Below are 14,823 nucleotides of genomic sequence, written 5' to 3'. Positions count from 1 at the left end.
TGCTATTTTATCGTCTATCGCGCGACCATGCTTCCCGTGCTGACTAGTTCTCCCAGGTGATGAGTTGATGACCATTATCACATCGAAGATGAGCGAGATGCTTTGTTAAATAAATCCATTATAAATGAAATATTAGAAAGGATAAGTTCAGGGTGGTTAAGGCATTGGCATAGGCCTGATGACAATGATGACATTAGGTAATATATGAACTAAATCAGCAAGTCTTGCTAAATTTAATACCTTACCGCTCATATCATAAAGTACAAACTTGATTGAATAAAACGATACAGTACTTATTGCTATTAGTCTAATAAACAATTCAATTATTTTAATCAATGTTACTCAACTTTGTTATGATAAGTGAAGTAAGTAACTTAAAATCGGCTTATTGCGAAAGTGGGTAATCGGGCCGGTTGCGTTTCGTTGCATCATGGTGAAGTTTACGTCAAACATGACGTGGCCTGAAGTTTTAAGAACTAACATAAAGAAATAAATTACAAACTTATACTGCTAAATAAATTTATTCTGTTAAAAAAGATAACAAACTTCTCGAAAATCGTAATCCCATAATTTATTAGGTAATTCTAATAACCAAATTTAATTATTTACTGGATGACTCATCTGTATTTAGCTAGACCCGTAAACGCGTTCTGTCAATTTTGACTTTTGTCATGTTGGAACTAAGCGGATTTCATCAAGTTTAGTGGTGGAATTCGGGTTGTTTTTTCCATATTACCGTTAATTTTAGTGTTGTTATAAATAAAAGCGGACTCATGCGGCTTTGTTCGGGTTCTAGACAGTGTTATTTATAACCCACGACTGTGGTATTTGTGATAGACAAATGTTATAAGCTAAAATGTCTCGGAATCGATGCGACGGTCTGCTTGCGCGAGTGGATTTTCCACTTTACACGCTTCAGACATTGACGAATCGGCATGTTCTGGTGGCCGGTGGCGGTGGAGCCTCCAATACAGGCGTCGCGAATGGATTCGTGAGTATTATACCTTTGTTTACGAAATTTAAACTAATTGTGATAAATCGACTGATACTACGTGTCAACGCTGTTATCCTTGAACTGAGTCTTTGTAATTACATGTGTCTGCTGACAGCTTCACATTCACTTATATTGAGATATGTTTTTGTAGGAAATCTTCGAGTTGTCGCATAATGGGACAAGGTTTGTGGCAGAGGAGGTGATGAGGCATGAGACAGGTCCTAATGTGGTGATGACTTGCGCCGTGCGGACGGCCGACAACCGCACTTTCCTCACGGCCGGCCAGGAGAGTCACTGCCAGCTCTACCGGGTAAACATTCGCATGGTGGATGCTGCAGAGATGCGGCGGGGAAGCTTTCGTGCGGAAAATGGGCTCATTCGGCCCAGAAGAAGGCGAACTGTGTCAGAGAATGAGAACATTTCTAAAACAGACAAGAACAGTAACACAATGGAGAAGAGAATGTCATTTGAAATAAGGCCCAGTGATAGTGTGCAGACAGATTTTGGGTAAGACATTTAATTTTCATTAGTAATTATACTTCATGTTTATGATACCTGATTTTCACCATTATATTTTATACTTTGTTTACTTGATGATTAAGGGTATCAATTTCAGAAGTAATATTACAATGTTATTACATACATACATACAATCACGCCTGTATCCCATAAAGGGGTAGGCAGAACACATGAAACTACTAAAGCTTCAGTGCCACTCTTGGCAAATAAGGGGTTGAAAGAAAACCTGTGACATTGCAGTGACAGGTTGCCAGCCTCTCTAATTTAACCCATATCCCATAGTCGCCTTCTACGACACCCACGGGAAGAAAGGGGGTGGTGAAATTCTTAACCCGTCACCACACAGGCACAATGTTATTAATAAACTCAATTATCCTTGACTATTCTAATATTGCAGCTTTGTTATTGCCCTCTCTTATATGCACAATAACTGAATGATGGAAGAGCTACATAAATGAGCTGCATGAATGAACATATTTAGTACACTACTACTGTGACATGTATCAGACTGCGACCACAGAGTAGTCATTTCACAAAGTGTAGCCTAATAGGCATAGGCACTTCCTGCCTCCTACTTTCCTAGTAAACAAGCTAGATTAACACGTTTGTGGACATGTATGCTATATCATACGCATAGTCATTTTGTTTCCTTTGGTCTATGACAGATGACGTCACTAGCCGTCCATGAAGATTAAACTTCTACAATACCAAAGGCTTGTTTAAGCTATTTAGTACAATTAGCATAGAATATATTGTGACAGCCAAAGTACCAAATATACTAAAATTCATATTTATCCAACAAAAAATGTGATTTTCATAATCACAGGCTATTATTGTTAATGTCCACATTAATTAGAATTACTAAGTGAATTATTATACCTATTTACTGTTGGCATTATGCTTAGAATAGAACTCATTAATTTATTATAATTATATAATAAGGTTCTGGTTAAAACCTATTATTAAGTTCTAAGTGTCTATGTATAGACTTTAGAAAGCACCTACATTTAAAATTTTCTTTATGCTATTTTTTATACATTTCTAGTAATAAATATTATGGGACATTCTTACACAGATTGACTGAGTCCCACGGTAAGCTCAAGTAGGCTTGTGTTGCAGGTACTCAGACAAAGATATATATAATATACAAACACTTATACACGGTGTTTCCGGTATCACTCAAAACCTCAGACCCCCCAACTGATTTTTATTTTTTTAAACTCATCTAGAGTATTCATCTTTTAATCTGATCGTTACTTTTTTTTTAATTGAATTTTTAATTTTCTGTACAGCTCTACTTGACTTTTAGCTCTACACTCAATGAAATAATTGCTAACTACCATCATAAACCATAAGACTATTTATTTGTGTACGTTACTGCAACGACATAAGGTTTACCAATAGACAGCTAAGATGTCACTGTAAAACACTTTAAAGCTTTGTCACAGAAAACTTCAAATTGGACAGGTAATCGCAGTAAGCAAATAAACTCAATATTCAAAATGACAAGGTTGTAATTAGGTACGAGTTCAATTTGTTATGACTTATGATAAAAATTAAGATTAAACTGACAAACAACGTCAAACTAGTAGCGGAAAAAATAATCGTCCAAGTAACCGGCCAGTATTAATACCCCTAAATACTGAAAAAGGTAAACAACCTCTAGCAATGCGATATACACAATGTTGTATTACGAGTACAATAGAATGGGCACGTAAAAAATAACTAATAATACTAATTTAAATAAAAATATTACCCCCATCAAGATATAGCTCAATCGATTCTACTCTCGATTCTGAACAAACTGTTTTCAGGTTTTTAGTGTTAAGTGAAACACGGTGTATACATAGAAAACATCCATGACTCAGGAACAAATATCTGTGCTCATGACACAAATAAATGCCCTTACCGGGATAACTGTGACACTTATTACTAGTTACCATTAAGTAAACTACTTATGTTATTAATGACGCGATTATGTTATGGTTTATGCGATCATCACAGCGTTGACAGCATGGGATTAACTGAATGTAGGAAATATTACATTTTCTATCAAATAATTTATTGACCGTATACTTGTTTTGCTCAGTAAACAGCGGTAGGTAAGCACATTGGCATTTCATACATCCTTTGTTTATCGGATAAAACAACTGCGCGCTTCGAAAACAAAACATTTAACTTATTGCATTAACTAACAGTGATTAAAAGAATGTTTGAAATAGTACATTACGTTACAAGTGCGGTAAAGAGGATCATAAATTTAAACACGACCGAAGGGACGTTTTTCAGTACGTACATATGGCCCTCTGGAATTTCAACCTGACAAGAAATGTCCTACTTTGCGAACTACTGCGGAAAAACACACATATGTACTGAAAAATTACATTTTACATCTGATAATTAATTGACCATAATATGTTTTACACAGTGAACAGCAGTAAGCACATTCAAATTGTCATACATTCTGTCATCAGGCATCCAACAATGAGTTTGTCTCATAAAACAAACCTAAAACCAAACACATACACATGAGCTATTCATTGAAACAAACAATGAAGTAAGATTAGAAAGCTATGCCCATTCTGAAGTCATGCTAATGTGCGTTTGAACTGTTTTGCATTCAGTTTTAGCATGCCATGAGTCTACTTTTACTTATGATGCACGTTTTTTTGCGAGTAAAAATGTGAACAAATGAAAGTAATGAAATGTTATAGGAGGTAATAAAAAATCTATTTGGGTATATCTCTGGGGCGATTTGTGTAAATGGCCTAAGATTTTACTTGTTTAAGTAAAATTTTAAATGAATCAAATGAAACTTTTAATACTCAAACCTTCATTCTGTCAAGTCCAGCCTTTTGAGCTAATACACAATTGTATAGAGTTAACACTCTAACTGTAATTTTTCATGATACTGGTCACCTAACTTCCAAGCAAGGTGGACTGCATACTGGAGTCTGATTAAACACAACAACAGTTACATTCGTACTTCCGGACAAGCTCAAACTTTATTCGTCTTAATACATTGTCTATGGCTGTAACTTAAGGTTTACGGTTTAAGTAATAAGAATTACTTTATTGTAGCTCGATCCGCTACAGAGGGTAGTCCGCATCAGCCACAATGGAAAACTACTGGCGACGGGCGGCGCCGACTGCAAGGTGCGGGTCTGGAGCTTTCCAGCAATGCAACTGTTGTTCGAGCTGGACGCACACACTAAAGAGGTATGGAGTAAATATTGTAAAGACTGTACAGGGTAGTACGCATCAGCCACAACGGAAAACTGCTGGCGACGGATGGCGCCGACTGCAAGGTGCGGGTCTGGAGCTTTCCAGCAATGCAACTGTTGTTCGAGCTGGACGCACACACTAAAGAGGTATGGAGTAAATATTGTAAAGACTGTACAGGGTAGTACGCATCAGCCACAACGGAAAACTGCTGGCGACGGATGGCGCCGACTGCAAGGTGCGGGTCTGGAGCTTTCCAGCAATGCAACTGTTGTTCGAGCTGGACGCACACACTAAAGAGGTATGGAGTAAATATTGTAAAGACTGTACAGGGTAGTACGCATCAGCCACAACGGAAAACTGCTGGCGACGGATGGCGCCGACTGCAAGGTGCGGGTCTGGAGCTTTCCAGCAATGCAACTGTTGTTCGAGCTGGACGCACACACTAAAGAGGTATGGAGTAAATATTGTAAAGACTGTACAGGGTAGTACGCATCAGCCACAACGGCAAACTGCTGGCGACGGATGGCGCCGACTGCAAGGTGCGGGTCTGGAGCTTTCCAGGAATGCAACTGCTCTTCGAGTAGGACGCACACACTACGGTGACGAAACAGTCGTTTTATTTTTGAATTTGGAACTCTTAGTGTAAAGGTTCGAAGCCAATTGTTCGGCGGGGCGGGAAAGCATGCGACATTTTATGCAGAGTCGAGACACCGATGGGACTTTTCATTCGACATTGGTCTGCGCTCACAGCTGTGAGCGGCAGCCATACGTGCGAATGAAAAGTCCCATCGCTGTGTTCGCTCCAATGTATGGCCGCCGCTCACCGCTGTCGCGACATTTTATGCCAATGTCGTGGCGTGGCTGGACACCTGTATGAGCTTCAATTGTTTGATATGCACGCCGCACGCCCCGCCCCGCCCCGCGGCACGCCAAATATGATCGTGCACTCCTGCCTTAAACTTATCTTAACCAAATCTCCAAGCTTGTAAACCGATCGAGATTTTTTCGTCGGTTAACTTGCTGGCAAAGTAAGTTTTAATCAAACATAACCATTTCTTGCATCGGCTGTACAATAATGAGACATTTATTTTTACAGTTGGACGACCTAGACTTCAGCCCGTGCGACTCCACACTGGCGAGCATCGGCAAGGACGGGCTGGCGCACCTGTGGCACACGGCGCGCCGCGCGCCGCCGCGCCTGTCCGTCACCTGCCAGCCGCCCAACGGCAGCAAGTACCTGTTCCGCCGGTGTCGGTGAGTACAACACCTAGGGCCACTTGCACCAACCACTTAACTCAAGGTTAGTGGGCTGTTAATCTGTCAAATTCCATATAAAATGGAGGGTTAACCCTCCATTTTCGTTGGTGCAAGTGGCCCCTAGTAGCCTAGTACTCCTAGCACGACGACTAGACTTCAGTCCGTGTGACGGCACGGACGGGCTGGCCCACGGCCTGCCGCTGTCACCTGCCAGCCGCCCTACGGCAGCAAGTATACCTGTTCCGCCGGTGTCGGTACGTGTAACACCTAGTATACGACTTAGGGCCGGTTGCACCAAACCGTCTGTCTCCGTTAAAGCGTTCGTTAAATTTTATTGTATGGGAAGTTCCATAGACGTCTGCTGCGTGACGATGATGTGTCTGTCAAATGTGGTTGATGCAACTGGACCTTAGTATCTGTCATACTTTGAGGACCACGATTACCTCTCGCTTAATTTTGTGACTTAAAAAGAAGACTAATGTCGGCAATGCTCAAGATAATTCTTAATGTCTAAGGGAGTGCTTCAGCGTGGTAGGGTTTGGAGGATAACATTATGAGCTAAGTATTAGACCTGCAACCATTGTAACCTAAACTCAACACACAATAAAATATTTCATTTCATTTCACTAATTAAGTCAACCGTTTACAGATGAAAATGTTTCCGAGCAATTACGATAGAAAACCTTAATGCCCTACACCTGTACGGGGAGGGTGGGGGTACGGAAAATGTGAAATGTTGTGACATGGGAAACAGGGAGTGAAGGACTTTGTGGTGTGACTTCATTTCACTTGTGGACAGATACTGATATTTTTTGTTTTCACAGTATGTAAATAGTTTTTGTTCGTTACAGATTCGGTCCCATAGAAGACAAAAAGAACGAATACCGCATGTTCACGATCGCGAATCCCCTCGCGCGCTCCGGCAAACAGAAAGGGCTTATTCAACTCTGGGACCCCGCCAATGGGGAGCTGCAGAAGACTGTGATAGTGAATGAATCACTGAGTGCTTTAGCTGTGAGGGATGACGGCCGATTCGTGGGCGTTGGGACCATGTTCAGTGGCTCTGTGGATATCTACGTGGCATTCAGCTTGCAGGTATGTCTGTGTATTTATACAACTCTAGAATTTTACCACCCCTGTCCCTTAGGTAAAGTCCCTTCCAAATTATGCCACTCAAATATAGTACTTCTGCACAAGAAAGGCGATAAGTCAGACATCAATAATTACAGGCCCATTAGTTTAACCTCTCATATCTACAAATTATTTATAAAAGTCATAGAGAACAGAATTGCCCCACTGCTGGATAAACATCAGCCACCAGATCAAGCCGGTTTCCGTCCGAGTTTTTCAACAACAGACCACCTCCATACTATAAACCAATTAATAGAAAAGTCCAACGAGTTCAACGTGCCTCTATATCTTGCTTTTGTAGACTATAGCAAAGCCTTTGACAGCATCAAACACTCCGCTATAATTTCCGCCATGCACAACCAAGGTATAGATCCAAGGTACGTTGAACTTGTTGAAACGATTTATAATAATAGCACGGCAGCCATTAAATTGCACGCACCTGGTCCTATTTTTAAAATAAAGAAAGGCGTTAAACAAGGTGACCCGCTGTCTCCTAAACTGTTCACCAGTTGCTTGGAGGAGATTTTTAAAAAGCTGGCGGTCTCTTGGGAGGGTTCGGGCATTGTTGTCGGTAATAAACGGTTAACTAACCTGCGTTTTGCCGATGACATTGTCCTCTTTTCCCATACAGCATCTCAATTGCAACACATGCTCCAAGATCTCAGCACAGCGAGCCTTGAAGTTGGACTCACAATGAACAGAGCAAAAACTAAGTTAATGACCAATCGGGCAAAACATGGGGTCACGGTAGATGGGCAGGATATACAGTATGTTGATGAGTACATTTACTTGGGCCAGATAGCTTCCTTCGAAAACAGGCAAATCATAGAAGTCAATAGACGTATTGATAACGAACGGTGGGCCAAAATGGTTACCGAGTGGGACCCACGGAACACCGTGGAGGGTGCAGGCCGGGGTTCAGGCAGACCGAAAAAGAGATGGCGGGACGACTTGAACGCATTTTATCCAAGCTGGCAAAATTACGCACATGACAGGGTTGAGTGGAAGAAGCGAGGGGAGGCCTTTGCCCAGCAGTGGGACACTACAGTAGGCTAATAAAAAAAAAAAAAAAAGAATTTTACCAATGGGGAGTTTCGGAGGACTGTCATAGTGAACGAGTCACTAAGCGCGCTGGCTGTGAGGGATGATGGCTGATTCTTGGACGTTGGGACCATGTTCAGTGGCTCTGTGGATATCTACGTAGCGTTCAGTTTACAGTTTAGTTTGTGACTCTAGGGTTTCACCTATGCACTATGGCGAGTTTCGGACATCGTAAACGGATATTTTTGTGCCCCTTTAATATACCTACCTATATAAAGTATATTGCACGAGTAGTGACAGGTAATAACATCGCATAAATAAATATTGGGGACACCTTACACAGATAAACCTAGCCCCAAACTAAGCAAAGCTTGTACTATGGGTGCTAAGCGACGATATACATACTTAAATAGATAAATACATACTTATATACATAGAAAACATCCATGACTCGGGAACAAATATCTGTGCTCGTCACACAAATACAAATACAAATACAAATACAAATAATTTATTAATAAAAACATAATTGTACAGTGATTGTTCTTAAAGGCTAAGAATTGTTATACATATAAGAGATGATTCATACAAATGCCTGAGCTAGGATAGTTCCTGTGTTTCAGGCAGAGGAAGGACTAAATTAGTGATTTATTTTTAATTGTTCACTAAAATAAAACTTATAAGAAAATAAACACAAGACTTATTTTCGTAGGTTCCGAACTATTACATTACATATATATTCATTGTATAATCAATAGGTAATTATTTTACGACCATAAGTAACTTTTCTGTATCATCGTACGTCATATTTTGCAGGCCTCGTCGTAGAGCACTTTTACAACAAACATAGCTAAGTGGATATAAGTCTAATTTTGCATTTAACCTGTTGTATAGAAACGGCCCCAGAAAGACGAAAAATCTAGACGAGAAAACGTGTTTTCTATGTACGGTTTGAATACAAACCATATCTTTCCGCCTTTTGTTATTATAATCTGTGTTGAAGGATATTCGGCCATGCTGCTTTAATGTTGCGCTTAAAATAAACAATTGACGAACAGTTAGTACTTGACATGATTGATAAAGAAGATCTGTAGGGTATAAAAAAGGTCGGGAAGTAGCTACTTTTAGCACCGCTCGCTGGGCTCTTTCTAAGTTTAGTAGAGTAGTTTTAGCTGTGCCACCCCAAGATGAAATGCAATATGTTAGTATCGATTGACACAGGGCAAAGTAAACTTGTTTGATTAAGTTGTGATCACTGATAGAACGAAGTTTCTTGAATACATAAATTAATTTCCTAACTCTATTACACAGTACTTCAATATGATTTTTAAAAGATAGGGTTTCATCAATCATCACTCCTAGATACTTAATTTTATCTGTACAGGCTATCGACGGGCATAAACAATGGTTGTTTGTCGTATCCTCACAAGTATGTGCGTACAGTTTTAGATTATTGGGAATTGGGTAGGATTTCCGCATGGCAAAACTTATAAAATTCGTTTTGTCAGAGTTCAATGTTAGTAGGTGAAGTTTTAGCCAGTTAGTTACAATATTAAATCCGTGCTGGGCATGTTCGTGTACCTCATTTGTTGACTTTGCGGAAAAAAGTAGGGCAGTATCATCTGCGTATGAAATAATTTTGCCACAGTCTAAGTTTAGATTGCATAAGTCATTAATATAAACCAAAAATAGGGTAGAGGCCAAAACGCTTCCTTGTGGTAAACCAAAAGCTGTGTTTTTTAAGTCGGAGCTGATCATGTTATCTATTTTTACACATTGGGTTCTTTCGTCTAAGTAGCTCGCGATTAATTTGTTTTGAGTGCCCCTTATACCAAGTAATTCAAGCTTGTGCAGTAAGATTGCAGTAGAAACGGTGTCAAATGCTTTTGCAAGGTCCAAGAAGATACCGATTGTCTTATTACCCTTATCTAGTTCCTGAACTAAGTAGTCCGTTAGTTCGTGTACAGCATCTGCGGTTGATAAATTGGCTCTAAAGCCAAATTGCGTCTTTGCTAATAGAGTCTGCTTCTCTAGGTATTGAACAAGTCTATTATTAATAATTTTTTCCAGAATTTTAGATGTGGCCGGTAAAATGGAGATGGGTCTGTAATTGGTCACTTGAGATTTGCTACCAGATTTATGAACCGGAATTATAATGGACTTTTTTAGACATTTAGGAAAAATTCCTTCAGAGATGCACATTTGAAAAATGAACGCTAATGGGGGGACTAGGATGTGTCTGAATCATTTTAGTATTTTATTCGATATGCCATCCCAACCAACTGCGCTATCGTTTTTCAGGCTCATGATAATCCTTTCAACTTCAGCCTCATCCGTGTTTAACAACACGAAAGAGTTAGAGGATTTATTTGTACTCGAGTGGGAGTGTGTGGTGGACGGAAACGGGCCTTGGACTTTTTCTGCTAGATTTTTTCCTATATTTACGAAGAACTCGTTTGCGTAATTAGCAGCCGAAAACTCTGACGAGCCTGTTTGCAACAAGCATGCCGATGACTCACGTTGTTTTGCTGTATATGTTACGTTTTTAATATATTTCCATACTAGTTTACTGTTTTTTCCTGCAGTTTCCAGCTGTGTTTTGTCGTAATTGGCTTTTACCTTTTTTAGTAGGTTGTTACAAAAATTACGATATCTTTTATACGATATTTGTAATATAAGGTTTTCCGGGTGCGCTTTGGCTTTCAAATGTAATTTATCCCTGTGTCTCATAGATCGAAGAAGTCCTGGGGTAATCCACGGTTTTATGTTGAAATTCTTACTATTTATACGTGTTTTTTTAGTGTTAAGTAATATAGCTTGTTGCACATTTTTAATAAAGTACAACATGCTATTTTCTGCATCAGCAGAATTGTAAACAGGGTCAAAGTCAATATGTCGCAAATCATCCTCCAGTTTGTTTATATTTAATTTAGTGACAAATTGCGGCCGCTTGCATGCATTACGTGACTTATAATAGAGGGTTAGTAGAGCAGCACTGTGATCAGTTACTGTAGAGTTAGTTACAATTGCTAAAGCTGAGAAATTCGATTTTACTATAGTATGGTCTAAGCAGGATCCGCTGTGATGCGTAGGAAACGTGTGAGCTGGGAGTAAACCATGAAAAGAGCACAGGTTAAGGTAGCTCTGGGCTGTTGAAGTCGTTTCTCCATTTTCATTTAGAATGTTGATGTTTATATCGCCTATCAATATTATATTTTTAAAGGACGTTAATGTACTTAAATTTTCATCTAGAGACTCGATAAAATTGTTGATATTTCTGAAGGATGGTGGTCTATATAAGGCTAGTATTGCAGTTTCTGATCCAATTTTAATTAAAAGTCGGTTGCAATCTAGCAGAACGGGTTCCTCAACTGTGATCTTTAAATTATTTTTTGTATAGACAACTACACCGTCATTTTGATTATAATTTACCTTGCTGCTGTATGTTGTGTAACCTGGCATATCCGGTAGGTTACTGTGCGGACTGAGCCAACATTCCGTTAATACAATGATGTCACATGTAATATCGAGTCTTTGTAGAAATACAGTAAAATTATCAAAATTCTTTGAAATACTGCGAATATTTTGAGTTAAAATCGTTAGTGGGTTCCGGCAGAGACGAATATGTTGTTTGCAAGTGTCGACATCGCATATTTTAGACTCTGATACAGAAAAATTATCTAGGTCAGACAATATCCTATTATTCATGTTTAGAATAAGCTAATTTAACAAAAAGTGCTAAAAATAAGTTAAAAGTGACGCTCTCAGGCGCCCTCATAGTCTATAGAGTTTATAAACCTTTTCTCGGCCATTTGTCTCGCTGGGCAATCGGGGTCGCCTGTTTGGTGGTCGCTCGGTTTCCTGAAGTGCGAGCAGGTTGCACACTTCGGAGGTGTGTCCTTTTTTGGGCATTCTTTGATTGTGTGCCCCGCTTCGCCGCAATGTCCGCAGATGTTGCACTCCATTTTACAGGTCTTTGCCGCATGGTTGTAGAGCTGGCATTTAAAGCAGCGGGTTACCAATGTAAAATCTCTCACAGGACACGATGACCAATTCACAAAAACTCTGTTATTTTTAATTAGGGCCTTGCGGATCACTCCAGGAACCTCAATTATGTAATTACAGGACTCGGAATCTTTTTTCCCGGATTTGTGACTAAGTCTCGTGGCGGTCATAAATTTCTCGAGCGTCCAGTCCTGTACCTTATCGACTAAGTTTTGTTTGAAAATGCACTTCAGGACATCGTTTTCGTGCATTTCCGATGGAACTCCAATTATAACAATTCTGGGCTTGCGTTTTAATGGCTCGTCAACGGTCAGTCCAGAGGTCGTAAGCTGTGATGACTGTTTCAATTTTAGGATGTCTTCTTTTGAATCAGTGCTTATCACTACCCCACCATTTTTTATTTTGCGTAGTCCTCTCACGTGCAGTTTCATTTCGTCAGGCCGGATGATTTTTTGGACAAGGGATTTTGTCTCCTCGCTCGACTTCAATCTGTCCACAGGGTAAATTGCGACTGAGTTTATATTAGGCGGTTGGACATACCTCATTCCAGGTTTTTTCAGGGCATCGGCAAAAGAAACTGGGCCATGAGCTGGTCGGCTGGATTCCTCTATCGTCCTCTGTAGGTCTTGGATGCGTTGCACTAGATCCGTTTTTTCTTGGTGTGCTTGACGCGACTGGTAGGCTTGGGTTGCATGGGCTTTTAGAGATTGGTACTCAATTGCCATTTGTGAGGCGTAATGAGTCACGTTGCGACACATAGAGCTAATTCTGAGCTTCTGGTCAATGTTTAGCTTACCTTCCGAAGCTGTTTGGTTGATGTCCTGCAGGCTTAATTCTATTTTTCTAAGCCAAGATTTGATATCACTCGTGGCGATGACCTTCGGAGGCTCTTCGGGGGCTTCATCCTCTTTCATAATTGCGGGCGCGGGCACTGGCGGGATAGGCTGCGGCGTGGGGGTTGAGGGCGGGCTACGAGGCGTTAGTCCACTCCGATTAAATGGACTATTCTCCGACATTTTAATCACTTTTCTTACTTCGGCATTGTCTTAATGCAACTACGAAAACGCGATGGCCGAGTATTGACCCAGATAACGCACGGGAATGCAAGATTATGCTCGCGAATAATTAAAAATCGTAATTAACACGTCCGATCTCATTGGCGTCTAGAGAGCTATCATAAATAAATGCCCTTACCGGGATTCGAACCCAGGACTGCGGCTTAGCAGACAGGGTCACTACCGACTGAGCCAGACCGGTCGTCGAATAAAAAAAAGGTTGTATAAATATCTGCCACGCTTTATGGCTCTAGAAATAAGATTGTGTTAGATATTCCTTTTTTTTGTGCGACGGCAATACCGGTGACTATACTCAAGTCTCTCAACGCAAACTGTTAGATCATCCGTTTTATCTACTTAGGTTTTTAAATTTATTAGTAGGAAATTTTTACCGTTTTTATTTATTTTTGGACATTCTCACACAGATTGACCTAGTGTCACGGTAAGCTCAAGGATTTTTTTATTGAAGTATTTAACATTATCGAATGGATATGATGTGTTTGCAGCGAGTGGTGCACGTGCCGCGCGCGCACCGCATGTTCGTGACGGGGCTGGAGTTCCTGCCCACGCGCGCCTTCGGGCCGCCCGTCACCAGCGGCGCCGAGGCCGCGCTGCTCTCCATCTCCGTCGACAACTGCCTCGCCGTGCACAGCCTGCCCTACCCGAGTGAGTCCCACTACCACTACACTCCCTGCTGCCCGCCCGCTCGAGGTTACTGATGTGCCGACGGAAAGTTTACAAAATTCTGAAATTTTTACATAGGAAAACTCCGAAAACGTTCCATTTCATAAATTTAAATTCCCTTACAAAGTATGGAAAGTTTCCAAAGTTTTCCTATGTGAAAATTTCAGAAACTTTCCGTCGGCACATCAGTAGTCATATCTGATTCAAACAAGCATGGTACGCGTTCGCCTACACTGTGCGTAGGAACGCACTTCTTTCATTATATTTGATCGCCATTGTCCAAGGTGTGGTGACACCCACAGATGTAGGAAGGTAGGAGATTGGACATGCCAGCCGATTTATATTACCAGTATCGAGTTTGGAATGATCAGTTACTGGTGACCTTGATGCATATAACTGCGTCGAAATATAGGAAGCTAAACAAAAAACAATAAGGTAGTCACTGGTTTCTATGGAGTTATACTTACTGTTTGTGTAGGAGTATAACAATAACACAACATTTTCTTTTTCAGGTATTATGCCCGCCTGGGTCGCCATCGTTCTGATAGTTTTCGTCCTGTTCTGTACGTTCACATTATGTTCGTATTTAGGTATTTAATAATTATATTACTTCAATAAAGTATTGTAAGTATCATGGGGTTATGTTAGTATTTAATTTACGTCGTATAAAAAGCTCATATACATAGTAAAATGTATGTATTTAATAGGATCAATTGAATTAAATGAAGTGCAATCTTGCAACACCAAACTAATGTGTATTATTTACCCTAGGTTCAATTGACAAGAAAGGGATGAAATGGAATTTGCATATTGCAATTCCATTTCATCCCTTTCTTATCAATGTGTGATAAACGAGACGACATGACGATATTGCCACCTTTTTAATTTCTACTCTTTTTTGCCAGGCTGTGT

The 14,823-nt window shown here is 40.3% G+C and overlaps 1 protein-coding gene across 1 annotated transcript; it reads left to right on the top strand.

Moving 5' to 3' along the window:
- Nucleotides 1–670: 670 nt before the first annotated feature.
- On the top strand, nt 671–14,653 carry LOC125227375 (prolactin regulatory element-binding protein). The gene is given in 7 exon segments (XM_048131679.1): nt 671–991; nt 1,146–1,501; nt 4,579–4,732; nt 5,835–5,992; nt 6,847–7,090; nt 13,734–13,893; nt 14,424–14,653. Coding segments are annotated over 7 exon segments (1,293 nt in total). The 5' UTR covers nt 671–856; the 3' UTR covers nt 14,510–14,653.
- The last annotated feature ends 170 nt before the right edge of the window (nt 14,654–14,823 follow it).

The sequence above is a fragment of the Leguminivora glycinivorella genome, chromosome 6 (genome assembly GCF_023078275.1).
Source record: "Leguminivora glycinivorella isolate SPB_JAAS2020 chromosome 6, LegGlyc_1.1, whole genome shotgun sequence".
NCBI lineage: Eukaryota > Metazoa > Arthropoda > Insecta > Lepidoptera > Tortricidae > Leguminivora > Leguminivora glycinivorella.
Note: the sequence above shows the minus strand (reverse complement) of the source record. Positions and strands in the feature narration are given on the sequence as shown.